The sequence below is a fragment of the Stegastes partitus genome, unplaced genomic scaffold (assembly GCF_000690725.1).
Source record: "Stegastes partitus isolate 25-593 unplaced genomic scaffold, Stegastes_partitus-1.0.2 Scaffold1368, whole genome shotgun sequence".
Lineage (NCBI taxonomy): Eukaryota > Metazoa > Chordata > Actinopteri > Pomacentridae > Stegastes > Stegastes partitus.
In genome coordinates this window covers 79520-107149 of record NW_007579099.1, presented here as the reverse complement: position 1 = coordinate 107149, position 27630 = coordinate 79520, and the positions used below count along the sequence as shown (strand labels likewise).

Sequence of the window (27630 nt, the reverse complement as noted above, 5' to 3'; positions counted from 1 at the left end):
ATGATGTGATAAGACCGCTCCAAGACACAACAATAATCCTCATGTATTCGTGGCACAACATTAAAACTCTGGATCCCAAAACCTGCCGACGGGTTTAAAAGGCATGCCATCTTTAAAAAAGATAAAATTAAAATACACCAAAATAACATTATTTATCAGTATGAAATTGTAAAAACAGACAGAAGTCAGATTTTCAATTTCTGACCTGCTGTCTCTTTGGGAAAATCTAAGCTTAAAATTATGATATTTCATCCAAATCACTTTATTCTATGTGTCACTAAAAAAAAAAAAAAAAAAAAATGAACATGTTGTTTTAACCATCTATCCATCCATTATCTATACACAGCTTTAATCCTCATTAGGGTAGCGGGGGGCTGGAGTCTATCCCAGCTGACTTAGGGTGAAGGCAGGGGACACCCTGGACGGGTCACCAGTCTATCACAAGGCTACACTTAGAGACAGACAACCATGCAAACTCACATTAACACCTATGGACAATTTAAAACCATCGATTAACGTCACCATGTTTTTGGACCTTGTGGGAGGAAGCCGGAGAACCTGGAGAGAACCCACGCTGCACGGGGAGAACATGCAAACTCCACGTAGAAAGATCCTGGTGCACCCGGGACACGAACCGGCGACCTTCTTCCTGCGAGGCAACAGTGCTACCAACTGCGCCACCTTGCAGTTGCTTTAACCAGATTCTGTAAAAACATAAAAATTCTGCACTTCTCTGTGCAACCGTGAAGCCATGGCTGACTCGGCTATGACCAATAGTCACATGACAAAAATTCAGTGACTTTTCAGCTGAACTTCAGGCAGTATTCACACAGAGTTGAAAGGAGACAAGTGTCGCGTTTTGTTTAAAAAAAAACTTGCCAAAATTTAACCATTTGCTCAAACTAGATTCTGTAAAAAACTAAAAATTCTTCCTTGCTCAGCACAAACATAAAGACTGACTCAGGTGTGACCAACGTTCACGTGACAAATATGCAGGAATATATTTGCTGAACTTCCAGCCTGTGGTTACAAAAAGCAGAAAGAAGGCGAATATAGAAACTTAGTAAATCGAACTAGTTAAAAATGTAAACACTTAATAATCTATAATATGCAGAGCCTCCATTTTTGTCCAGTATTAGTAACATCTCTGGATACTTAATGGACATGTTGATTCCAGGTTTGTTTTGACTTTTTTTTTGTAACTAATAATCAAAAACATTTCAGATTTCTGCCATTTTAACTGTCATACTGCACAGACGACATTTTTGAGTTCTTTGTCCTTCTCACCACGGTTGTGCTGCTTCCATACAGATGCAGGTCATTATGTTGCAGTGAGAAATGAGCCCACTGTGAGGAAAAATGTGACAGGAGCAGAAAAGACATCCAGAAACTGCCACTGGAGTTCAGAGACAATTAATGAGGTAGACCTTTATGACTAAATAAAACCTCTCAAAGAAACGTCACATAGAATCTGGCTCGATTACGCAGTGAAAACATGACGGGAGGATATTCAGCACATCATCACAGTGAATTAAATAAGCAAAACTCAGCTCTTGGCAGTATATCTGAGCTGAAACTCAGCACGAGGAAAACCCTCCACAGGGCTTGTCATCGTGACAGAAGCAGCTGTGCGTTTGAAGCAGATAACGGCAGTGATTATCTGTGTCTGTCGGATAATAATAACGTACAATTTCTGCAGCAGCCTACATGCACAGCTGCTTCGGCGTTTCCTGTCTGCTTGTGGAGCCGCACAGCAGGTAGCGTCGTGTATTTAGGTGAAACTTCAGCATGAGGAAGTGTTTGTGAAGTGAAACTGTTATTATTAAAGACAACAGAAACCTGAAGCAGTCGTCCTCTGTCAGCTGTGGCTTCCCTAAAACCACTTGTTTCTGCCACTCTCTGGCCTTATTACTAATTAGTAATATGTCCATGTAGCTTATGGAAGACTCAGTGAACGATCAGAGTGCAAGATGAATATTAATGACTGTAAAAAGGCTTTCAACACACTTAACAAAACACACTCCTGGATTATTATCGTATATCCTACACAGTAAAAAAAAAAAAAAGTTTGCTAAAAATACATTAAACTGTAAATATAATGTCAAATGATGATCAATTGATTTAAATATAGCAGTGTAATTTAACGTTCACACATTGTCAAGCTAATTTATTTACAGTGTGACTCAGTGGACACAAAAACAAGTAAGTTTGTAAAACCCTTTCTTGACAAAATTATGTTTCTGGTCCTGCGTGCAGGACATGCAGTGGAACACATTTAAATGTGGAAACGGGGTCACAGACCTTCCAGGTGCAGCCTGATTAAAAATGATGCAGCTGAGACCCAAAAACCAGCAGGTTTGAGTGGAGACCTGCAGGGTACCGGTGCTTAAACTCAAAGGTCTTTTACTCTGACCTTCTACAACATACAAACACAACAGACTGTTAGGAATGTTATACCTTCAAGAAGCAGCAGGAAGTTAAAAACCAAATTAAAGAAAGACTAAAAGTATATCAGGCACCAAATCTACCACAATAAGATATCTAAATAACATAAATAAGTTTAATTCAGCTTTAAACAACACAAAATGCTTTAAATGAAAACTGTTCATGATAAAAACTTGTGATGAATAAATTAAGCACCGAATTGACGTTCTGTCTAGTTTTGTCTCATTCCCCCCTTGATAGTCTGTCTCTAAGTGTAGCCCTGTGATAGACTGACGACCTGTCCAGGGTGTCCCCTGCCTCCGCCCTACGTCAGCTGGGATAGACTCCAGCCTCCCGCAACCCTAGTGAGAATTAAGTGGTGCATAGATAATGGATGGATGTGTCTGTCTTTGGGACAGTTTTGTCTCTCTGCAGTCTTTTTGTATCATTTTTCTATTTTTCTCTTTTTTGTGTCTCATTTTTGTCGTTTTGTGTCTTGTCCTCATGGTTTTATGGGTCTTTGAGATAGTTTTCTCTCTCTATGGTCATTTCATGTCTACTTTTTGTTGTTCTGTTTTGTGTGTGTCATTTTGGGTCTCTTTTCTTGTTGTGCGTCATGTCGTGTTTCTTATTTATGTCATTTTGTGTCTCATTTTGGTCATTTTATGAGTCTTTGGGACAGTTTGTCTCTTTGTCGTCGTTTTTGAAGTTTTACGTCTCACTTTGGTTGTTTCACAGGGACCCAGTCTGTTTTAGTTTCCTCTCAGTGTCTCCACCTTTGTGTGCAGTCCCACCTGGAGCTTTGCTGTAGGTCTGCTTTAGACGGTTAGTTTGAATAGCTGCCACAGTGAGAGTCAGTGGTGCCGCGAGGCAGAAAAACAGGGCTTTCATTTCCAGTTTGTCAGTGCAGCTGAGTGAGACGCAGCTGAGGAGGATGAAGGTATGAATAGAAGGCTGAGAGGTGACATCTCCACCACAAACACACAGCAGAGATGTGTGTGTTTATTTGTGTGTTCACCAGTGTGTTGGAGCTGCCAGTTAACTGGTACAGAGGGGAGGTGGACCACAAAGGCTCTTTGTCTCCTCTGGCTGCCATGGCAACACGTCAGCATCTCACACATCAGTTACTGGCATCGTCTCTGAGCAGCTTCAGTCAACAAATGAAGAGTGACATCGGCAGAGTCACAAGTTTGATTCCCACGTCTGAATAAACTCCCCTCTGTAAATCATCATTCCTGCATCACTTTTAACACATAGCGAATCCAAATAAATGATGGCAGACAGGCGGCACAACGTGTAGCATGCTGTAGATCAGTCACAACAGCTGAGGACGTAAAGCACAGAAATCTGCAACATGATCCAAAACATCACTATACAGAAGCAGCACGTTCAGCTGAGAGCTCATGTCTCGTAACTCTATGACCGCATCGAATGTTTGTTTTCCGGATGAATCAATCAGCTGTGTGGCCTCTGAAACGGCAGAAAATTGTGAAAAAATTGCAAGATGGCAAAGTTTTGTCTGAAGATATTTAGTTTACTGTCACAGAGGAGGAAAAAAACAAAACAGAAAATATTCACATTTAAGAAGCTGCAATCGCAAAAACTAGCTTTTATTTATTCAGTTACTCTGTTTATCAAAGTAGATGTCAGTTAATTCAACTAATGAATTAATTGTTGCAGCTCTCTTCAGCTACATGGACTCCTTCTGTGTTTTCAGTTTAGAAAAAAGTTTCCTGCAATTTAATTTGAAATTTATCTTGGTAATCGATTAATCGTTTTTGTCATTGATCAAGCAAAAATATTAAAAAATGACAAATATTTGCCGATTTCAGTGTCTCAAAAGAGAAGATTTGCTCATTGTCATTTTTCACCATAAACTGAATATTTTATATTTTTGGACTCAACCATTTTTTTTTGTTTTGTTATTAATTGATTAATTAAACAAAACAATAATATAAGAAAGATATTCAGTTTATTGTCGCAGAGGAGGAAAGAAACCAGAAAATATCACAATTATTAAACAGCAATCACAGAATTTTTGACAGTTTCAGTTTAAAAATTACCCAAACTAATTGTCTGATTATCAAAATAGTTGGAGATAAATTTAATAGTTGTTAAATAATCAATTATTCATTGCAGCTCTCTTCAGTTACGGCCAGAATTAAACTACATGAATAACTTTTTCCATGTTTTAAAATTAGAAAAAATGCTGCTAGATTTCCTATATCTCATATGTCACCATTTACGTTTTTAAAACCTCTACAACATGTAGAGACAACAAGTTCCTCAGTTTTTAAAACAGTTAAGAAGAATGTAAAGACAAGTTAATCCTGTTGGCCTTGAATGAAAATACTTTTAAAATAACTGTCCATCTGACAGAACATTCTTGATTTATTTCCACATTTTATGGACTAAATTAAATTAAATGAGCTGTAATTATCTATCTATTGGCTGCATCCTGAAGAATTTCTGACTGAATTAAAGTCAGCAGCACCACAGCCAACTTCTCTTGTGAAAGTTAAAGAACTGTGACCGCAAGACGTTCAGCTTATTTCATCCATGACTTTCTTCCAAAATGTAGTGTTTAGAAATAATCTGCCAAAACAGAAAAATGCTGCAAACAAACAGGACAAGGAGGATATTTATCACACAAAAGAATAAACTCACTTCACAAACGAGTCATGAATAATTTGTAATACTACTTTTGTTGAAGGGATGAATATGTCAAAGCTGTGGTGACAAATTCCTGGAAACTTGACAGCAAACTTGTTTAATGTCTTCATTATCATCACCCAGAGAAGCCAGAAAAAGCCTCTGTCAAACGCAACACCAGCTTCCTCTTCTACCAGTTAGTTTCGATATCTCTCAGAATTTCTGGGCTGTTTGGGCTTCAGCTGGCTTCATTTTAAAAATCACATTGTGGGGAATTCCTCCAGTGATGGACTCAGTTCAAGAGCGAACACTGATGTATTCATCACCGCACCCAAATCACATGTGAACAAAGCCAGAAGTTCAGCCTCTGGATGTCACTTTACCCTGATCAGGGCCCAGTTCAGACAGATGCTGCTCATTTTCTTCTCAAGGCATCAACTTCATGAAGCTAAACTAGAACAGAAATGCTAAATTTGAAGGGCTGCTGGTTCCTAAAGTGTTCTCTCCTCAATAAAATGCCAAAATTACTCCTTTCTTATAGAAAGAAACTGGAAAATTGCAAGATTTCTAACAGTTCTTTAATGTATATTCCAAGATGTAGCGTTTTGATTGGAAAATGAACCAAATCTGAGCTTAAAAATGGTGAAATTTCAGCAAAATCCCTTTATTTTGTGTCATATTTAGATATTTACCAAAAATAAATCCTTTGCTCGAGCCAGATTCTTTTAAAAAAAATAAAATTCTGCTCTCCTCAGCACAACCGTGAAGCCGTGACCAACTCAGCTGCAGGCAACGGTCACAAGACAAATATTCAACAAACTTTCAGGTGAACTGCAGAAAGTGTGTTTGAAATCCATAACAATACTTGTATGGTCCCATGCAACAGCACTTCCTCCTCTATGACAGTAAACTGAATATCTTTGGACAAAACAAGATCATTTAGAGGCCTAACAGTTAATTAATTCATGCAGAAAATAATCAGCAGATTAACAGACTCTAAAAATAATAGTTTGTTACTGTTAAAAATTCTATATTATTATTATTGTAACTGTTCCTAAAACTTTCATGAACAGACTGTTGATGGAAAGTGTTGCAAGTTACACAGTGTTTAAAAAACACACTCCTTTAAGGTGCTTAAAATGTGTTTTAAAGGTGTTTTACGTTTCTTTCAGAGAGGTCTTAATATTTTTATAAACTTGCCAAAATCAGTCATGTCGCTTATGAAGTGTGATTTAAGAAAAGATAAATTAGTTTAAGTAACTTTATAGAAAAATCTGTGATTGCAGCTTTTAAAGGTGAATACTTTCTAGTTTCTTTCCTCCTTATACACGTAATAAGTCAACTGATCCACATTTTTCACATATGTTAGAGATCCAACAGCTGATTGATTTTTCCACAAAATAATGCAATTAACAGAAACCACTATTGCACCTTTATTTTCAGACTAACCATTATTATTTAAATAGTTATTAATCTGCTGATTATTTATTCAATTATTTTCATGGTGTTGTCTGTAAAATGTTCCAGGATGAGGAAAATGTCCATCAGTGTCTTCAAGTCAAAGGTGACATCTTGAAAAAAACGTAACTTATTAAGAACACTCTGAATATTGTGAGTGCAGCTTCTTAAATGTGAATATTTTTTGGTTTCTATCCTCCTCTATGACAGTAAACTGAATATATTCAAACAAAACAAGGGATTTGAAGATAAACTGAGCTACATTTTCCCCCATTTTCTGACATTTTAGAGACCGAACAGCTGATCGAATCATCCAGAAAATAAACTTTTGCTGCTTGCATGTACAGTCATCCTCAAATGTATTCATACATTACATACATACAGAAGGAAAAAACAGCTGTAACTGAAATAAGCTGAAATTGACAAAAGTAATAATAAATAAAACATTTAATGAACATCATGACATTGCTTTTGAATTGTGGTTCAACAGAAATATTTAAAAAGCAAAACAAAAACAAACAAGCATGATGGGACCTGTAAACTAATATTTTGTTGAACATCCCTTTCAGACAATCACTGCTATCAAGTGTTTTCTGTAACTCTTCATCAGACTTCTGCACCTGTTGACAGGTATTTTGATTTTGTCCCACTGCTCATCAGCAAAGTGCTCTAATTTGTCAGGTTTGTTTTGTTTTTTACAAATGAGCAAATCTTTATTTCTTATTACTTTTTCAGTTTCTAGTTATTTGAGTGACTATTGTGAATTTTGCCTTTTCTTTAATGGAAGGATATGAATACATTTGAGGACGACTGTACTTCCTGGACCCGTGCACTCCTGGATGATGTTAGGTTGTGCTGCAGCGAAACTTTCCTCCGCACATGCTCACACTGGCTTCAGCTGCTCAGCCTGTGCAGACTCAACCTGCTGCTCTGTAGTCGGGCTGCGTCGGAAATGCTAACACCAGTCTGGTCTATTTAAAGCCTGTTCAGAAAGCACGGCCCCCTGGGACACTTTGTGAATCTCCCTGCTGCTCTGTGAACCCACACTGAGCTCCAGACGCCTCCAGCAGCAGCACTCGACCGTCTGCAGGTTTCATTCAGGTTTCAGACGACGACCTGGATTATTACCGAGCTGAAAGTGGAGGAGCTGCAGACTCCTGGAGGAGGCTTAAATATGTGCCATCTAAATTTAGCCGAGCGCCAGCAGCATCAGGAGGACTGACAGGACGCTTTCCAAATTTAATTCGCATGTGATGATGCAGCGTTCACGACAGAAACAACAACCAGAGGAATAAACAAACAGAGTTCACAGCTCTGCCCAGCACGCTGAACGCTGCAGCTACAGACTGCTTACAGCATCAATCAATAAATGAACCACAATGTAAAAAATTAACATTTTTTTACTGAGAGTTTACTGTTATTTTACAGATTTTGCCTGTATTCTTTAATTACAGATAACAACATAAAATCAGAGAAAAGAGTAATAATTTACATGTTGACCCTAAAAACAGGCCAAAACTGTAATTATGTCCACATTAAAAATCTATATTTTTTAAACAGAATTATGATTTTTACAAAAAAGAATATATAATTAATCCATTTACAGCATTTGACTGCACAGTTATACTTATTCAGCTAATCGTATTTTACTGAGTAAAGCATATTGCTATTTTACAAATACTTATAAAATATGTAGATTTAAAAGACGTATATTAAGGATTTAAAAACTGTAAACAATTATTTAACTGTTATCTTACTGATTTTCCTTGTTTTATTAAATTACAGATAATATCCACAAAAAAATCACATTAAAATGTTTTAATTGACATGTTGACTGTAAAATGAAAAAAGGCCAACTCTGTAAATAATGTCCACATCAAAAATCTGTGCTTTTATAAACAGTATTTGTATATATTAGATCTTATACAGCATTTGACTGTAAAATTACAGTTTTACTGTGTTTTAATCAGGTAAAAATATCAATATTTTATTAAAGAATTTCCATTATGTGAAAGAAAAATTAAATATATTAAAGATGTAAATTATTTTTTCTGTTTCCCTGATATATATATTTTTTAATTACAGATAATATCTACTAAAAAAAAAAAAAAAAAGGTATTAATTCATATAGTAACTGCCAAAAAACAAACAAACAAAAAATACCCACATGAAAAGTCAATATTGTCATAAATAGTCATGTGTTTTATATTTGCATGTATTTCAAATTTCCGGTAATTTACACATTTCTCGACTTAGTTCATAACCGATTTCATATAATTAATGTGATTTTCTACCAGAACTGCAGGTCATATTTATTCAATTTGCCGTGCAAATTATAATTCTTTATATTTCCGGGCTCAAACATTTCTTAAATAATATTTTGATATATTTTGTGAAATTAAATAGAGGCATTTTGCTGATAGTGCTGACATTAACTACTCAACTGTTTTACACGAAACACTGCGCAGATTTTCTCATGAATTGAAGCACCTATTAAAATGTTCACCTGATGATGGTGTCACATGAAAAATAAAGGAAAGTCAGTAGGATTCATCCTCTGAGGAAAACGAATGTCTGAACCGAATTCCATGTCGATGCACCTAAAATCCCCTAAGATATTTCACAGTGAAGCACGAGTGTCACTACTTCCCTGCTGTTTACTGGTTAAAAATTACAGCTATTAAACAGATGATTAAATAATACAATAACTGGTGGAATAAAATTAATACATGATGTTTAATTTGGGCTGCAGGGTGGCGCAGTTGGTAGCACTGTTGCATCGCAGCAAGAAGGTTGCCGGTTCGCGTCCCGGTGGGGGCACCGGGATCTTTCTGCGTGGAGTTTGCATGTTCTCCCCGTGCAGCGTGGGTTCTCTCCAGGTTCTTTGGCTTCCTCCCACACAGTCCAAAAACATGCTGAGGTTAATTGGTGATTCTAAATTGTCTGTAGGTGTGAATGTGAGTGTGCTTGGTTGTCTGTCTCTAAGTGTAGCCCTGTGATAGACTGGTTACCTATCCAGGGTGTCCCCTGCCTTCACCCTAAGTCGGCTGGGATAGACTCCAGCCCCCCCGCGACCCTAGTGAGGATTAAGTGGTGTATAGATAATGGATGGATGTTTAATTTCATAACCTAACGTAATAAAAAGTACAGACTGCATCTGCATCATGTGACAGATGATCTACAAGGACGTCCTGAAACTGGATCTCTGCACACTGAAGCTGTGTGAAGGTGAAAGTTTAGAGAATCAGCAGTAAACTGGAAGGCAAAGCTCTCAGACAGAGAGGATGGATAACAGAAATTAGCCCTCTGAATCCCCATGTTATCTTTTTGAAAAACTCAGCTGTTTAATTTATCAGCCCAAAACTGTAAAAACAGAAAGAACTGGCGGATTTCCAACTTCTGATAGTTCTTAAATGCAACTAGAAATTCATCACATCTGAGCTTACAATTGTGATGTTTCATTAAACTCACTTTATTCTACATGTCTCATTTTAAAATGAGAGAGTGGAGCAGCTGTCTCAGATGGTAGAGCGGGTTGTCCACTAATCGCAAGGTTGGTGGTTGGATCCCCTGTCCCTCCACAGTCGAAGTGTTGTTGGGCAAGACACTGAACCCAGAAGTTGCTCCCAATGGCAGGCACCTTGCATGGCAGCTCTGTTGCCATTGGTGTATGAACGTGATCTACTTTCGCCAAAAATAAGTCGTTTGCATTACCCAGATTCTGTAAAACGCAAAATTTTCTGAGCTCCTCAGCACAACTGATTCTCTACGACTCATATGTGTTATTTCTCACTGAAAGAATAACCTGAGTCTGATGTCTGATTACATTTAGTTTGCAAAATGAGTTTACTTTAACCTTCTGACTCACAAAACCTGCCAAAGCTAAAAAAAAAAAAAAAATCCCCTAATTACCCCCATGTATCTGCCAGAAACTGGAAAATCAGAAAGAGTTGTTGGATTTGTTTTGAAAATTAACAAACTCTGAGCTTAAAATTGTGATATTTCATCAAAACAACTATATTCCCCAAAAATAAAGTTTTTGCTTTTGTTAAATTATGTAAAAATGTTAAAGTTTTGCACTCTTTGTTTCAGTTGATTCTCCATGACTGACTCAGCTGTGACCAACACTGAAAAATTCTGAGTTTTCAGTTGAACTGCAGGCTGTGTTTTCACAGCGCACAGAGAAAAAGACATGCCAGACTGAGAGGAAGTTAAAACAAACTGGATCAAGAAAACAAATGCAGCAAAAACAGAACACAGAGGAGCAAGTAGTCGAAGATACATTCAGCATGGTGAAACACCGTTCTACAGCTGATGAGCACAGTAGCACAAAACAAACGAGACACAAAAGAAAAACTTGATACAAAATGACAAAAATAAGACACAAAAAACAAAGAGAAAATCGTCCCAAAGACAAATGAGACACTACATGATGCAAATTGATCACAAATTGACAAAAATAAGACACAAAATGATAGAGAAGACAAAAAAATTACAAAAATGAGACAGAAAACAAAAGCAAGAAACAAAATCACTTCAAAGAGACAAAACTGTCCCAAAGAGAACCATGACATGACCAAAACCAAACACAAAATTACATAAACAAGAAAAATAAGACACAAAACTGTCTCTTAGAGTTTGTAGAGGCAGTAAAAATGGATGTAGGTAAATATTTGTAATATGTGGAGCAAAAAACGCAACCCGAAAGTGCTGCTTGGACTCAGATGGGTAATAAAAACTAACCAACATGCACCCGACACCACTAATTCATTCATCTCACATAAACATCTTTTTCGTCAGCCTGCAACCATAAATCCAACATAACCGCAGAAATAAACGCGATCGGCAGAGCATGAAGAAAACACTGAACAATATTCTCCCACAGATGGTGGCTGAGGATGGAGGCCGGCTGATGGCCAACATGGCCGACGGCTACTGACACACACACACACACGCACGCACGCACGCACGCACGCACGCACGCACGCATGCGCGCACACACACACACACACACACACAGACTTTCTCTCAAGTCATTCTGCAGATGATCTCATCCAATGCAAACTACGACGAGCTCGACAACAAAGCGTGCTCAGACTCAATCTGCATCAATGACACCACGGGCAGCTGACCTGAGGCCAGTTAGAGGCCAGAGGTCAAAGGTCAAAGCTCCACAGCAAGTGGTCGCAAAGAGCCAAAACCCCACCATCTATTCACGTCAACAAGATACAGACAAAACACAACGTCATGCTGCCCTGAATACTCACTACAACAACAAATGACCAAAACCAGACATAAAACATTCAAAACACAAGACACACAAAGAACAAAAACGAGACACAAAACAAGAAAAAAAGGATACAAAATGATCACAAGACACAGAACTGTCCCAAAATGACACAAAACATCCAAAGTGACACACAAAATGACAAAAAATGACATAAAACTATATAAAACATAAAAAGATACAAAATGACCACTAAGAGACAAAACTGTCCCAAAGAGACACAAAACAACCAAAGCAGGACACAAAGTGACAAAAACAATACACAAAACAACACGAAACAAGAAAAATGAGACACAAAATGACAAAAACAATGAGACTCAAAACAACCAAAATGAGACATGAAATGACAAAAACAATATACAAAACATGAAAAAGAAAAAAAAAGGGATACAAAATTCTCACAAAGACACAAAACTGTCCCATGGAGACACAAAAAACACCAAAATGTGACACAAAATGACAAATACAATACACAAACAACATGAAACAAGAAAAATGAGACACACAATGACAAAAATAAAGAGACTCAAAACCACCAAAATGAGTACCACTCAATGACAAAAACAATACACAAAAGAACATGAAACAAAGAAAAAGGGGATACAAAACTCTCACAAAAGAGACAAAACTGTCCCAAAGACACACAAAACAACCACAACAGGACACAAAATGACAAAAAACAAGACACATAACATAAAAAATAAACACAAAATGACAAACATGAGACATGAAATAAGACAAAACAAGAAAAATGAGACACAAATTGCCCACAAAGGCCCATAAAACGACCAATTCAGACAGAATAATCTGTCACTGACAGCAGTCCCCAAAACTACACATTTACTTCTGCTTGATAAAAACTACAGTAAGCAGCTGTTTTTTGGAACTTGTTGATTTTAAGAAAAATACACAGAACAAGATTGTTTCTACGTATTCAAAAGAAGCATAAAAACAAAAGCATCGCACAGTGTAATGAATCCTGTTACATAACTGTGTGTGTCAGGCTTCGGGATATATTCATGCCATAAAACAGAGAAGTGTTGGAGGCTGAGCGGAGGTCCTCGGAGAGTTATGAGGAGCCTCTGGTTGAGGATAACAACGCTGCGAGTTGCGTAATGTGCTGACAACATGCAGGAGGTGGTGAACGCAGCACAGTAGGAATGCTGAGCCGCCAGTCTGCACAGATGCAAGTGTTGATTTCAGTTTCTTTGCAGGTCCTCTCAAACACAGAACAGACATTGATGTTAACTAAAAGAACGGGAATTTTTAACTGTTTTTACCTGTAATTTATTGAAAAAATTTACAGCCATTTAACTTTTTTTTTTAAAATAACAATTTTGTTAAATAACAAAAAATAACCTGTAAAACTACAGAAAAAAGTATTAACTTGCATGTTGACAGTAAAAAAAAAAAACTGGTTAATTTTACAGACTTTTACAGACTTTCTGTTAGTTGCTTGTTTTTCTTGTTTTTGTTTTTTATAATTAGAGAAAAAAAGTCATTAATTTACACACACCCCTAAAAAACAGGGCTAAAACTGTAAATAATGTCCATATGACAAATCTGTATTTTTATAAATGGCAATTTCTTCTTTGACAACATTTGACTGTAAAATATCATTATAATATAGATATGTGCTCTTATTTGAAAAAGAAACAGGTTTATTACAATGAAAAATGTTAAATAATATATTTTTTAAAACTGATTTGCCATGTTTTGTTAAATTAAATACAACAAATTAAATCACAAAAAAGTATTCATTAACATGTTGACAGGAAAAAACAGGGGAAACTGTAAGTAATGCAAAAAATGATTAATCTGTACTTTTACAAATAGTAATTTGTTCTTTTACAACCTTTGACCATAAAATTACATTCATTTTTTTTATTGTATCTAGTAAAATCACAGAAAAAGGTTCTTTCTGGTTAATCTGTGAATTGGTGTCTCTTATTGCGCACAAGTAGTAACCAATGGGGGAAAAAAAAGATGCAAAAATAGGCAAACATTCTGATTAAAAAAGGAATTTAAGGGAAAACTGCAACTCCAGATACTCGACAGGGCTCATATATCGTCAAGTTGTGCAGATAACTTTATCTTTGCATGCAAAAAATGTTTATGACTGAGGAATCACATTTAAAACAGTGAAAGAGAGTCAGATTTGGCCTCTTGATTATCTTCAAACCTGGGATCTACATAGGAACTGACATCTCCCCCTTAGTTCCCAGAGGAATGATTCTAAAGGAGTGCTCTGCTGGATCTGATCCATCTGTATGTATGTATGTATATGTAAATAGCCTGCTCCTGATGGCTGGTTTTGTTTTATTTATCAGCCTCAGAGTGAGTAAAATCCTCTCCCTGTTAACCGTCTCCTCTCTGCAGCGACAAATTCTTTACAAGAGGCGACACGTCCTGACGCCGCTGTCTCAGGTATCCTACTGTCTGCCAACACAAACACGACGTTCACCTGTGCAGCGCTCAACGTTCTGCTCTTTGGATCGCAAACAAGCAAACGTATAACTGCCTGAAGTTTCTAGAAACCACACACAACGAGCACACGGTGAACACAAGCGAACCGGATGTTTACATTTTGCTACACAAATTACCAAATCTCAATCTATGCTTCACTGAAAATGTGACTTTTGCCTCTAATTCAATTGAATTCAATTCAATTTTATTTGTATAGTGCATATTTACAACAACAAGTCATCTCATAGCGCTTAACAAAGGCAGAAACACCCAACAATCCAAAACATTTGGATTCCCTATAAGCTTCAGCATGCAACAACCATGTAACCAGCTGAACTAATTACAAAGGAGCTATGGGAGGTTTTCACGTGGTTTCACCTGTTACAAACATAAAAACAACAATTTATGCTGTTTATGTACAGCAGAGAGACGCTAGATGAATAACTGTAATTATTGTTGTATTTATACAACATGTTTCTTTTAAAGACGTTTTAAATCTGCAGATTCACTGGAGACACCTGTCAGCACCAATACAGAGAATTTTATGAGCACAATAATAATTTGCAGGCAGCTGCAGCTCTGAAAAATTCACATATAACATGCAGTCATCTTTAAATCAAATTATGACAAAAAAATTGACAAATATTGTATTTATTTTTGCTATTTTTACTGCACTGGACCGTTTTTGACATTCAAAATAACAGCCATTTCCGTTTCCAGTAGAGAAATAAGACTGGTTTAACATACAGTCATTACTTGATAATCCGATAAACCTTCTTTTATGTCAGATAGCAAGGCTGTCAGATTGTCAAGACAGAGGTCAAGATACAAGGAGGGCTTGATGCATGAAGGGTCATTTGTTGTTAATATTTATTCTTTGTAGTTGTTATAATAACTAGTGTACTGTTAGAACACTACGCATCGTTGGATTTCACGCCTAATTGACCGGTGCAACTGTGCACGTTCCAGCCAATTCCACCCTGTCGGAGCGCACCCCCGGGGTGGAAGTGGCCAGAACACACAGACAGTATTTGGCTGCTGATGCTTAGTTAGCGGTCACACTTCTGTTTCCACCATCGGTGGCGGTGGCCCGCAAGATACACTCCATCGTTACCATCCAAACACTGAGCACGCTCGCTGCGTGTGACGTCGTCGTGTCCTCTTCTGTGCATGCGGGACACTTTTAGGTTGCATGAAGTTCACACAGCAGATCACATACAAGTCGCATTTAACTGGAAATGTGAACGAACTCGCAAAAAATTGGATTTCACAAAAAAATCCAAATTGAGCATTATGTCCTGGACTCTGAACGTAGCCAATCTGTCAGATTGTTAAGTCAGATAATACACCATTATCCTTATTGGTGACAAAATGTCGGTATGTTAAAGCTATTTTTCATGGGTTCTGTTTGTTTTTCCTAAAAACCTGTCGGATAGCAAGGTTTTCAGATTGTTAAGGGTCGGATAATCGAGGCACAACTGTATTTACATGACAAGTTTACATATTGAAGTGAAGACCATACAATTGTATATAAAAGACAAGTGGACCTGACTAAATTAGATATTAGGATTAACATTCTACAATACCAGTGGCGGGCTGTGCATTTTACTCCTAGGCCTTCAGTGGCGCCCTACCTGAATCCAACCACCTCTTAACAGCGTCATTATATCGCCACAGCTTTAGAAACTATCAGTATTATGCAGAAAGGTAGCATAGCAGGACGTTGCACCACAGACAGGTATCTCATGTAGCGAGAATGAATGCCAACACGAAAGCAAGAAACCCAGTTAAAACAATTCAACAAGTCTTCATTAACTGCAGCCACAGCTGCACCACATACATCACATCTAACAGGAGGATCAACAGCAACCCAATAAAATGACAAAAATATATATTTTACTCACCAAAACTTGTGATTATTTGAACACAAAATCCATCCTCCTTTCTTTCCTCAAGAGTTTTCTGAAGAGTTTATAATCAGTCTGTTGCGCAGGTAATCTATGTGTTTCACTTTCACTTTCAACAATAAGTCCTGTTTTAACGCCATGGAGGCTAATACTGAAAGTCAGATCCGTCCAGTCATGTTTCTGGCATAAGTTTTAATTCGCTGTAGGGATGAAAATGTCCACTTGCTTCACTTAAAAAAAAAAAAAAAAAAACAGTTTCATTGCAATGCATTTTAAGCTACAGGGGCCTGCACTTTTGATTGTGAAGGTTCAGGGCAGATTTCTGTGACCCTGGCAACACGTGATGGCTGAAATATGATTGGATTTTTTTAAAAATAATTTAAAAAAAGCTCTAATATAAACATACAGTGCTGGAAGCACCACAGCCCAGAGACACGCTATAAAATGAAGAGAATAGACTACTGGGAATAAAGTTAAAAGATTAATGGGAAAATTTTACAACATAAGTCAGTGATTCTGATAGAGTTCAGGCCAGCAGAGAAGGCCTTGCTGGCCCTGACGGCACACCGCTGTACAATACTATACTGGGGGGGGGGGTTATGTGATAAACCTTTCAGCTGTATCACCCAGCCCAACTAAAGTCATTTATTATTCCCCAACAGAGTATTTCAGTTCAACAGCTGAAAATTTCTGCAATTCATTATATCGCAGATCAAGTAAATACTGGAATGTTTTTCTTTTTCAATATTACATATATTCCGATTATAACAACAACAACAAAAATAGCAACCAGACTGGGCAATTCCTTGAGAAATTGCCAGTGCGATTGCTGAAAGCTGCTGCAGCTTGCAGTTACTTGAGACTGTCCAGTTGAGCACATGTACAGGAGGCACCTGGGATCAAACCTGCAACCCCAATCAATACAAACTCAATACATTTGTCACAAGATGCTCATCTTGGTTCACTGTGTTTTGCAAATAAGACTCCGCAGCCAAAATGTCCAAAAAGCAGCACAGCCACCCTGTAGCTGCTCACATGACACATGCAAAGATGCAAAATTGTTCATTTTGACAACAACGTTTCAAGCTACAAGTGTATTAGAGTTATTGGGAGCCAAAAAACACACAGAAGAAAACTAAATAATAAAAAGCAAAAAGTAACTTGAACTGGCAAACCTGGGAAAATTGCAAGTGTGATTGCTGATGGAGGCAAATTTGTGTGAAGCCCTGCTCCTTATTTTGTCTGATCAAGTGACACATGCAAAGATGCAAAACCTTTCGTTTCGACCACGTTTCAGACTGCAAGTGGTGCAAGTTGCAAAAATGCACTGGCAGAAAATTCAGCATCAATGAGCGGTGGTAACTACAATTGGCAATTCCTGGGGAAATTGCAGGTGTGATTGCTGGAAGAGGCAAACTGGTGCGTTTTTGAGCAGTTTTTTATTTTTGGTGTCCAAAAGGCACCGCTTCATACTGTAGCTGCTCACATGACACGTGGGAAGTTGCAAAACCGTTAATTTTGACAACAACGTTTCAAGCTACAAGTGTATTAGAGTTATTAGGAGGGGAAAACACCTACAGAAGCAAACTGAATATTCAAGAGTGGAAGTAACTATAAAGTGTGATTGCTGCTGGAGGCTCCTCATGTTTGCTTATCACATGACACGCAAAGATGAAAAACGCTTCGCTTTGACAGCAACGTTTCTATCTGCAGGTGTAATAGATCTATTAGGAGCCAGAAAACGTACAGAAGAAAAGTAAATAACAAAGATAAGAACAGTGTGAGAGCTGGCTGCTAACAGAGCAGCTCCTCCTGCTCCTCCACAGAACAGCTGATGGAGCTGCAGTGCAGACGGGCTCCAACAGCTGCTGGACATTTAAAACCTCCTCCACCTTCACACACGCGGGCTTCCATTATCGGACACCGCTGTGCACGCTTCAGTCCTGCTCATTATCAAACACCTTCGTAACTGTAACTCATCCGGACACTAAATGTTGTGAAAAAAGCCTGGAAGCTCCGCCGGTGTTCGCGTCTCTGCGGCGGTTCACCGGGGGACGGAGCGATGGTCGTTGCCGCTGCAGTGCTATGGAGCCTGGGGGCCGCCGTGGGCTGGGTTCCATTATCGGACGCGGACTCAGCACCACACGACCTCCGTGTTTTCTTGATTTCTGTGTTTTCGACATTTTTTTTTAATGTGATTTTTAACATCTGGAACAAACTGTTCCCGCCGCGCCGCTGCAACACACGGACACACGGACATAATATTTGAGGTTATAAATTGCTAACTATGTGCTAGCTGCTGGCCAGCTAACGCTACAGACTACAGACATGCGCATTAAACCGATAAGAACGAACCGGGCCCGGTGTTTTTATCGGTGTTTTACCGGTTGCACAGCCCCCCGTGAAACATAACAGAAAGAAAACGGAGGTGTGTCCGATAACGGGCGCAGCGCTGCTCCCGTTGTGCCGTTTAACGCCTGCTAGCTCTCCGTTAGCATGCTGAGCTAGCTCCGCTCCGGTACCGACACCGGCTCCGCTCTGCCGGTGAGACGGCTCGGCTCTGGGCTCTGACGGTACCGTACCTGGCTGTGTGAGCTGTTTCGTCCCGCAGGTGAGCAGCACCATGTTCAGCTTCTCTCACAGGTGACGTCCATGTTCGCTGTGCGCGAGGAGCCGCAGCGCGAGACAAGAGCTCGGCTACAGCCTTCACAATAAGAGCCTGTGTTTATCTGTCACCAGTTATATGTGCAACCACACAGAGCCTTTTATGTATTTATAATAATATTAATGCGCCTAATTGTAGATTATTATAGCTTAAATATGTCTTTTTATAATGATAGTAATTATACACTTTATTATAGATTATTACCACCTACTTTTGTCTTTTCATATTTATGATGATACTACTACTTAAAATAATAGTAATGATGACAACAATGCACCTTTTTAATCGATTATATCACTTAAATCTCTCTTTTTGCTATTCATAAAATAACATAATTATGATACACTTTTTATAGATTATCACTTGAAACGGTCTTTTACATATTTTAAATAATAATGATACACTTCATCATACAGTACCCTTCCAAATAAAGCTACACAGTGCTTTAGAAAAAGAAATAATAATTTAAATTTTTTTTAAAAGTTATATATATATATATATATATATATATATATATATATAGTATCATAAAACAAATGTAATAGCATTTTTAATGTGCTTTTTTTCATACCATAGTATAATACAATATAATGTATGTCCTGTGGAAAATCAATGCAGCTGCAGCCGTCAGACAAACTGAAGTGATGACTGAATTCTTGTTATTCTGGAGGTTGAAACACAAAGTGTGACCTGCTGCAGGATCCTCCTGATTGTCATCATCTTCACCAGCAGGAACAATAAAAACTGCAGCAGCAGCGTAACACCTGAGCTGACAGTACAATCAGGTGATTTTCTGTTCATTTTGATGAAGAAAATAACACATCCTTTAGCTACAGACTCCTCCAAGTGTCACTCCTTCATTCCAGTACTCATTGTTATTCATTATTCTCATACCTTTTGTTGTTTATCAGACTCTTTGATTCAATCACCTTTTGTTTGTCGTTCTCATACCTTCTGTCACTGATTAGTAACTATACACAAACAGTATTTACGTACAGCCTCCTCCCATCCCTTGAAAATCTGTACTCTGCAAATGTTCTGGGTTGGCTTACCTTTGCATACTCGTGCTCTGTGTTGGTAAACTGTATACCGGACACCAAGAAACAATGAGAGTACATTTTCTTTGACAATTTCTACAAAAAACACATTAAAATGAAAACATTTATTTGTATAAAATGAGTAAATCTATTTCCAAATAAACCATACAAAATAAAAAAAACTATCAGTCTTTGCTTTTGTCTCATAGTTTTGATCTTAAATTCAAATCTAAGTAGCAAAAACATAAAATTTACTCTGTTGTTAACAGAAATTACTATAAAATCTGTGCGATAAATGATAAATGTTGTATGAGCTAGAAGTAGAGCAGTCTGAAATATTTCTTCTTCCTGTTGCGTAGATTCAATTTAAAGCAGCAAAAATGTCAAATTTCATTTTATTGGTATGAGAACTTACTGTAAAATCACAGTATGTTATATATTTTTTGCAATGAAGAAACAGATCAGAATCTGAAATATTTCGTCTTTATGTTTCATGTCAGAACTTGCTGTGGTTTGCTGATTATTTCCAGATTTAAACAATAATGCAACCCAATGCTGCATTACAGTTATAAATATGAATTATGAAGATATAATAGCCATAAAGAGACGACAACAGCAGCTTCCAGGTTTTATTTGTTTATTTTCTGGAAAATAATGTGAAGGTACAGTCTCTTTAAAAATCTCTCCTGTTAGCTTCAGAAGCACCTCTGGTTTTTTAAAACATATTAATATGTACAACACACACGTAACGTTCCCTGGTTATTACAAGGTTCAAATAAAAATCTGAATAGAAACAAATTTATTATTAAAATACGAAGCAACAGACGCAGAAGAGCTCGGAGCCGAAAATAGACAAACTATAAACATTAAGAATATGAGAGAAATTAATATCTGACATCAATAAAAAATATGAAAAAAACATACGAAATATGGCCTTTAACTGATCCCTAATCTGCGCTCACACACACGCACGCGCACCCACCCACACACACATTCACTGCCTCGCTGGTCAACAGCTCCCCCTACTGGCAGAGTCTGAAACTGCAGGTTAACTCACAACTAGTTTATTGCATAACAACAACAAGATGCTTCAAAAACACACACACACACACACACACACACACACACAGTAACACACGCAGACACACATTGTAACACACGCAGTGGAGAAAACACAGTCGGTGCATTTTGGGATTTTCTTGAACAGAAAATGAAGCTTCCTGTTTCGCTGTTTTTGATCTACTTCTGCAGATGTGAAAACAAACTGAAGCTGCTTCTTAAAATTAAAATTAACACTTCAATGAAACTGAAATTAAACAAGTTTTCTCTCAAACTCACTCTGCAGCCGATATCGAAGATTTCTCCCGCAAAGCTTTAGCCTTCAAACGTTCCTCCACTGACACTTTGAACAAACACTTTTCTGCTGCTCTTACTGGTCTGAACATTTACTATTTTATATTTAGTTCATTTTAGAAATCTGGTTTTTGTCCTGCTGTTTTACTATTTTGAGTTTGTCTTGGAAATTAATTTTTGCATATATTTCTCTTCTAATATGTGCAGCACTTTGGTTGTTTTATTTGAATAAACTGGATCAGATTTTTCTCTCCACGTCTGGTTGGATTTAACAGTTTGATTCTACCAGCTCTGTGGCAAAGAAAGAAAAGTGCTTTAGCTCTGCAGCTTCTACTCATCTAAGGATGTCTGTAAAAACAGGAACTGTGAATCCACACAGACTCTTTTAGAAAACTTTCATAGAGATGATTTAGTGGCATCATCACCTTTTTAAAAAAAGCGCATTATGAAGAATCAGATGGTAAATGTGAAGATCAAAGACACCAACATGCAGAAAAAATAATAGTGGTACTTACAGTCCAAGAACAGAGGAAAGAAGGAAACTAATGGAACATAAACAGAAGCTGCCAAAAAGAAACAAGATAAATCTCACAGTAGTTTTCTTTCAGACACTGATGGCAGTAACATGTTTAAAAACTGTGATTTTTGGATTTAAAGGATTTAAACTGGATTTTTTTCTCTACACATCTGGTTCAGTGCAACACTTTTATTCTACCAGTTCAGTGAGATGTTATGAAGCTGCAGAACAAAGAAAATTCTAAATTTTGCAGCAGCTTCGGCTCATTTCAGGATGTCTGGTAAAGCTGGAGGCTGTGAATCCAGGAGACAGTCACCGTTTTCGCGAAGGATTAGCCGTTAAATGTGAACGTTCAAACTGAAGTCTAATTAACAATGGGAAGAACAGTCAAAAGAAGGGAATAAATTGAACAAAAAGAAGTAAAAAAGGAACAAACTCCAAGTGTTTTGGAGAAAATCTACAAAAAAGACAAAAGCCAAATTCTAAAGTTAATTTTCTTCAGATGTGACGGAAAAAAAAAAAAAAAGATTTTAGGTTAAAAAAAAATATCAACAGCTCCCAAAACAAACAGTTTACATCAGTAACGAGTTCATCTAAAGACAACTTTACTTTAACAACCAAACACAAAACAAACTGATTCAGCCGACCTGGTTGAGCCAATCAACCACCTGAGGAACCTGACAGCTGATCAGTCCTGATCACTGATCAATCACCTGCGACTTCTGATCCTTGTTTCACTGGTTTGTCACATTTCACGCTCTGAACAATCCAGCAACTATTAAAGGAAATAACTAATCGCAGCTCAGCTTCTCTGTCTGAAAAACCTGAGAAGACAAACAAGTCTAAATGCTTCAGTTCTTTCCAACAAAAAATCAAAAACTTTATAGTAAGTCCTAAAACGTGCTTCATCTCCGCTGGTCAACCGTCCATGTTTCATGTTTGTTTTCTGTGTAAAAGCAGCTGCAGGAATAAAGTTTTCTCACAAACTGCAGCACTGAGGTTCAATTTAAAGGCTCATCCTGCTTTATTTCAGCTCCATTAGTGTCTGTGTGCACTTCTACACCTTCACTGTGGAGACTCAGTCAAAAACATCTTTACATCAATAATTTACCGTTATGACATGAATTTAAAGGGCCATTCTACTAAATAAATACACTTCTTTTAGTTATTTGAAATATAATTTAATACTGTAACACTGACTGAGTTTCACTTGTAACAGAGCGCTGGTTCGCAGTAACATCTGCTTCACATCTCACGTTGACTTTTGTCTTGTTTAAAGGCCATAAACTTTGCATAGAAGAGCTTGAAAAAGTCAAAGTGATTAATTTTTAATCTCTAAACGGGTCGGTCAGACAAATTGTCTCAAATTTAGTTCTGAATTTCCTTCTGTTTTTTTTTAGGACCCAAAACTAATTCTGTAAAATATTTGAGAGATTTCAAACCTGTGAATTTTTGTGTTTTCACCCTCGTATGTTGTCAAATTTCAACATGGAAGAAGCTTGTTTCTGTGGACATATAATGACAATATATGGACCTCAATGCACACCCATTATATGATCTTGCCAATGAGTCCACATCACCACTTTGTCAAAACAACATATATTTGGAACCTTGTCTTGTCATACTTGACATAAATCAAATTTCCTGGTGTTAGAGGCCTCAAACGTTGGTGAAACGTTGACCAAAGACAGTATTTTTAGCAAGAAATATGAATACACCAATAAATATACACTTACAGTAACTTTCTTGGGTCACAAAAGCACCCTTGTTTGAAAGTTTTTTTGACTATGAAAATATTCATTCAGAGGTCTGAAAATACTGAATTCTCAAAATCCAGCCAAAAATATTTTATAGAGCTTAGGTTTTGGTCCCAGATTATAAATAAGTGAACTCTGAACAGAAACTGACTTGTTCATGAGTCTGTAACAGCCTAAAGTGACCTACAGGAGGCAGCAGAAACAGCTCAACCCTCCTCAGTCCGTTTTAACTCTGCACCACCGACATCCAAACCTTCTTTCTGTTTCTCCGTCGACTGCATGAACAAACCACCAGCAGCTGTTCTGCTTTAAAACTCAAATCCTCCACGCTTTCACTTTTTATCACTTTCTGTCACTTTCTACACAAACGTCACACTGATTTCCACGTTTCACTGCCAACAACGAGTCTCTGCGTTTCCACATTAATCTGAAGCACACTTTTGAAAAAGCTACAAAAACTAAAACGTCATTAAGTTAAACTGGGCTGTGTATAGTGGTCAGACGGTGGCGCTGTAGGCTGAAATAAACAGAAGACAAGAAGCCAAGACCAAACGAACCAAACTTTGTCTCTGCAGCTGCTAGTTTCCCAGTTTTTCACCTGACAGCGATGTGATACTGAACTAAAAGTCGATAAACTGAGAATAAGACCAGTTGCAGATAAAGTTTTGGTTCGTTTTCACTCTTGAAAATACTGATCTCTGTTTAAGTGAACATTATCATTTCGTGCACAAACGATTACACCGGGGAGACGTTATTCAGAAAACACAGAGATGTTTGAAGTTTTCTTTTAGAATGAATTAATGAAGAAAATAACAGATTAGTTTGAACTCTGTGTTTGCGTTGGGGTTTGTGGTTCAGAAGAAGCAGCTGAGATCACTGAATAATCTTTTTTTCCACAAAAATGTGTGCATTTTCGGCTTTTCTTTGGTCAAACTTGACTTGAGGCTTCACCTTTTTCAACAGGCGTCTTTCACCATTTGATGAAACCATTAATGTCTGGGAGGAAAAACCTCCAACTTTACGCTGCAGATTGACTGATTTACTGAACATTTTCTCCAAACTTCCTGATGGAAAAAAGCTGCGTTTTGTTCAAAGAGACGAAGATAAAGTGGAGAGTAGACTGTGAGTTCACCAGGATTTTCTTTGCTTCATTACGAGGTTCATTTTAATGAATTTAAACAACTCTTTCCTGTTTATATTTATTCTTACTACTCGACTGCTTTTGTGCTGCACACACCTGGAACATTAAACCTGAGCAAACAGTACCTGCAGCTCAGTTTAAAACCAGATTTACAAACTACTTTTCTTCTCTCTAATGTCACTTCAAAAAAAAAAAAAAAAGTCTGTTCGGTTGTTCATTTTCTCCTTATTCTGATTCATCCAGATTTAAATAAACTTTAAATGAATTATGTGTTTTTATTGTAAAACACTATTGAGGTTTCCAAAAATGTGCTGCATGATTAAAGTTTATCATCATTTTGAGAATTGATGAGCGATTAATTAAATCCAGATGTGCATCTTTGAGACGAATCTGATGTCTAAACATGTGCTGAACGTTATTCTTGGCTTCAAAGAAGCTAATGTTGAAGAAACTGCTGTGTTTTGCTTGGGAAAAAAAAGTCGAGAGTGAACTTTGAGTCCACAAAAATCTTCTTTGGTTCACTACAGAGGTGGCTCTTATAGAAACTGGAGAATAAGAAGAACAAAATGCATTATTTCTCTTGTGTCAGACTGGAGAGGCTGAACTGTGATCTGAACATACAGAGCTGTGCAAAAGTCTGAAGCTCTTTCAATGTTTAGATTCTCAGCATTAGGAGTTTCAAACATCCAGATGGAGTCAGACAGAACCAGAAGAACCAGGAGATCCAGAGAAGAAGTGAAATATGGATCTGACTCAGGTTTTCGCTTTGCTAAAACTTTTGCACAGGACTGCATCGATCAGATTCATGCTGTTCGCTGCTCTGAGCTGTTTTCTGGGTTTGGATTCTGTGGATTCGTCTCTTTCAGATCTGCCTGATGACGGGATGTAAAAAAGGGAACATCTGACAGTGTTTTCACGCTGGAAAATGAACAAACATGACTTAGAATCACTGTGATTTCTGGAACCTTTTACGTGCTGAGGAACTGAAAGGCTTTCAGTCTCTGATGGCACATTCACACTTTAGATCGCAGCATCTTTTCAGGGTTTAAAGCTGCTGTCAGTGGAGCAGAAAACTGGAAACATCAGAGGGATTTTCATCATACAAGCAGCAAAACTGTTCTTTCTTTCCACTACAAGGCGCCATTTCTGACACTTAATCCCACATATGGTCACACAGCGTGATTTTGCAGAGTGATTTGTTTGGTTCTGGTGTCAAAATATCTGGAATTGACACAAGCTGAAATTAGAATAAACTAAATTCTTGTGAATCTAAATTCTGCTGATTCAAAGTACCTGCTTAATTCAAAGGGTTCTAATGTCCCGACACCATCAGTAAGTTTGAAATAACTCCTGTTAAACTTTGTGTAAATTAGAGACATTTGCGTTACGATTCTAAAAAAATAGGATAGAATGGGATACTGTATTTAGATGCTTTCTGTTGCCAGAATTGAATTCTAAGGGCTCAATAATGTGTGAAACAACGTTAATATCATGCAAAACTGGAATTAAAATATTTTTTAAAATAATAAAAAAATTCGAAACCATCTAGAATAATGGTTGTGTTACTTTTTCTTGACTCGCTGCTTGTGCGACTGCCTGAATGATCCCAGTGATCTGCTCCACCGGTCAACTGGACTCTGGAGTCTGATCAGAGGCAGCTTCGTGTCCAACCAGCTGGTTTCTGCATAAAACAACAGACCAGAATGTCGATCTGCAGGGACACATTTTCCAAACGTATATAAAGATGGCTGAGCTCCTGTTAAAGTGGCGGATGACGCAGGCGAAGCCTACGATTGGCCGAACGGCAGCTTGGGGTAAGACGGTTCCGACCAATCACGCGTGCAGGGAGGCTCCACACAACGTCGCGATGCATAAAAGCTTCAGAAGCGCTGCTGGTTGTACAGACGACACAAAGCCGACGTCACGTTTTAATCCTGCGAGTGCATTTTCCATCGACGTGCAGATAAGACTCAGACAAGCTAATGCCTAAAAGAGAAGCGTCTGTTCTTCAAGCGTTGCGAGAGCGTTTTCAGTTAAGTGCCTTCCATGGAGAAGCTGCCCCTCCTTCACTTCAGAAACCTCCGGTCCTCCTCTACAACACTTGAGCGACTTCAAACGTCGCTCTGCACGCTGGCCGGCTCCGAGGCGGAGTGGTGGCATCCCCTCCACCTCCGAGTGGGCGGCCGTGTCTTCGCCGGGTCCCACCGTGCTCCTGCCGCTCGGCTGGGGGTCACTTGAGCCGGTCGGACCGGAACGAGTCCTCCACGGCTGGGTCGGCCAGCATCAGATCCCCGTCCAGCATGTCCAGGGACAGCGGGTCCATCCGGAGCTGCTCATCCAGGGAGAACGGGTCCATCTCAAAGCCGGGGACGTGGGACAGAGCGCTGGCGATCTCTTTGGACAGACCGGTGGGGGAGTCGCCTGCAGGGGGAGGAGAGAGGAAGGACGTGTGAGAGAGAGAACCAACACTGCTGCAGGAATGACAACAGAACATGAAGACATGATGTTGTCAGCAACCATATTACTGCATCTGAAGTGTGTTTAATGAAAACACTGAGAGAGAACACAGTGGAGTAGAACATCCAGACTGTCCACATGCTTTCCACCACATGGTGTGAAAATAAAAAGAACAAATGCCCTCAAAATACAGTTTTAATAATGTCTACAACAACTGCACATTCTGTCAATCCAATGATTGAGTATCAGCATATGATTGTTAGTACTTCTATATTGTTATTATTGTTATCATTATTACTATAACTGATATAACTTAGATCACGACTTAAAACCCACTTTTATAGACTCGCCTTCAAGTAAAGTTCTCTTTTATTTCTCTTGTATCACTATCTATCAGTGGCGGCTGGTGAGACTTTTTGGTGGGGGCGCAGTCTGCAAATGACCTTTTATTTTAAATCAGAAATTAGAATATGAGTAACATCAGGCACAACTATTTACAGGAATACAAA

The 27630-nt window shown here is 38.1% G+C and overlaps 2 protein-coding genes across 2 annotated transcripts in view; both read right to left on the bottom strand.

Moving 5' to 3' along the window:
• Positions 1-18875, bottom strand: part of dennd4b (DENN/MADD domain containing 4B) — a 60759-nt gene extending 41884 nt beyond the window's left edge. The window contains exon 1 of the mRNA XM_008298987.1: positions 18777-18875. The gene's annotated coding sequence lies outside the window, so the exon portion shown is untranslated. The remainder of the gene's footprint in view (positions 1-18776) is intronic.
• A 1641-nt stretch (positions 18876-20516) lies between these two features.
• The window catches only part of LOC103370072 (CREB-regulated transcription coactivator 2), a 45989-nt gene continuing 38875 nt past the window's right edge, over positions 20517-27630 (bottom strand). The window contains exon 18 of the mRNA XM_008298986.1: positions 20517-27085. Coding sequence (XP_008297208.1) covers positions 26895-27085 — 191 coding nt within the window. The 3' untranslated portion in view covers positions 20517-26894. The remainder of the gene's footprint in view (positions 27086-27630) is intronic.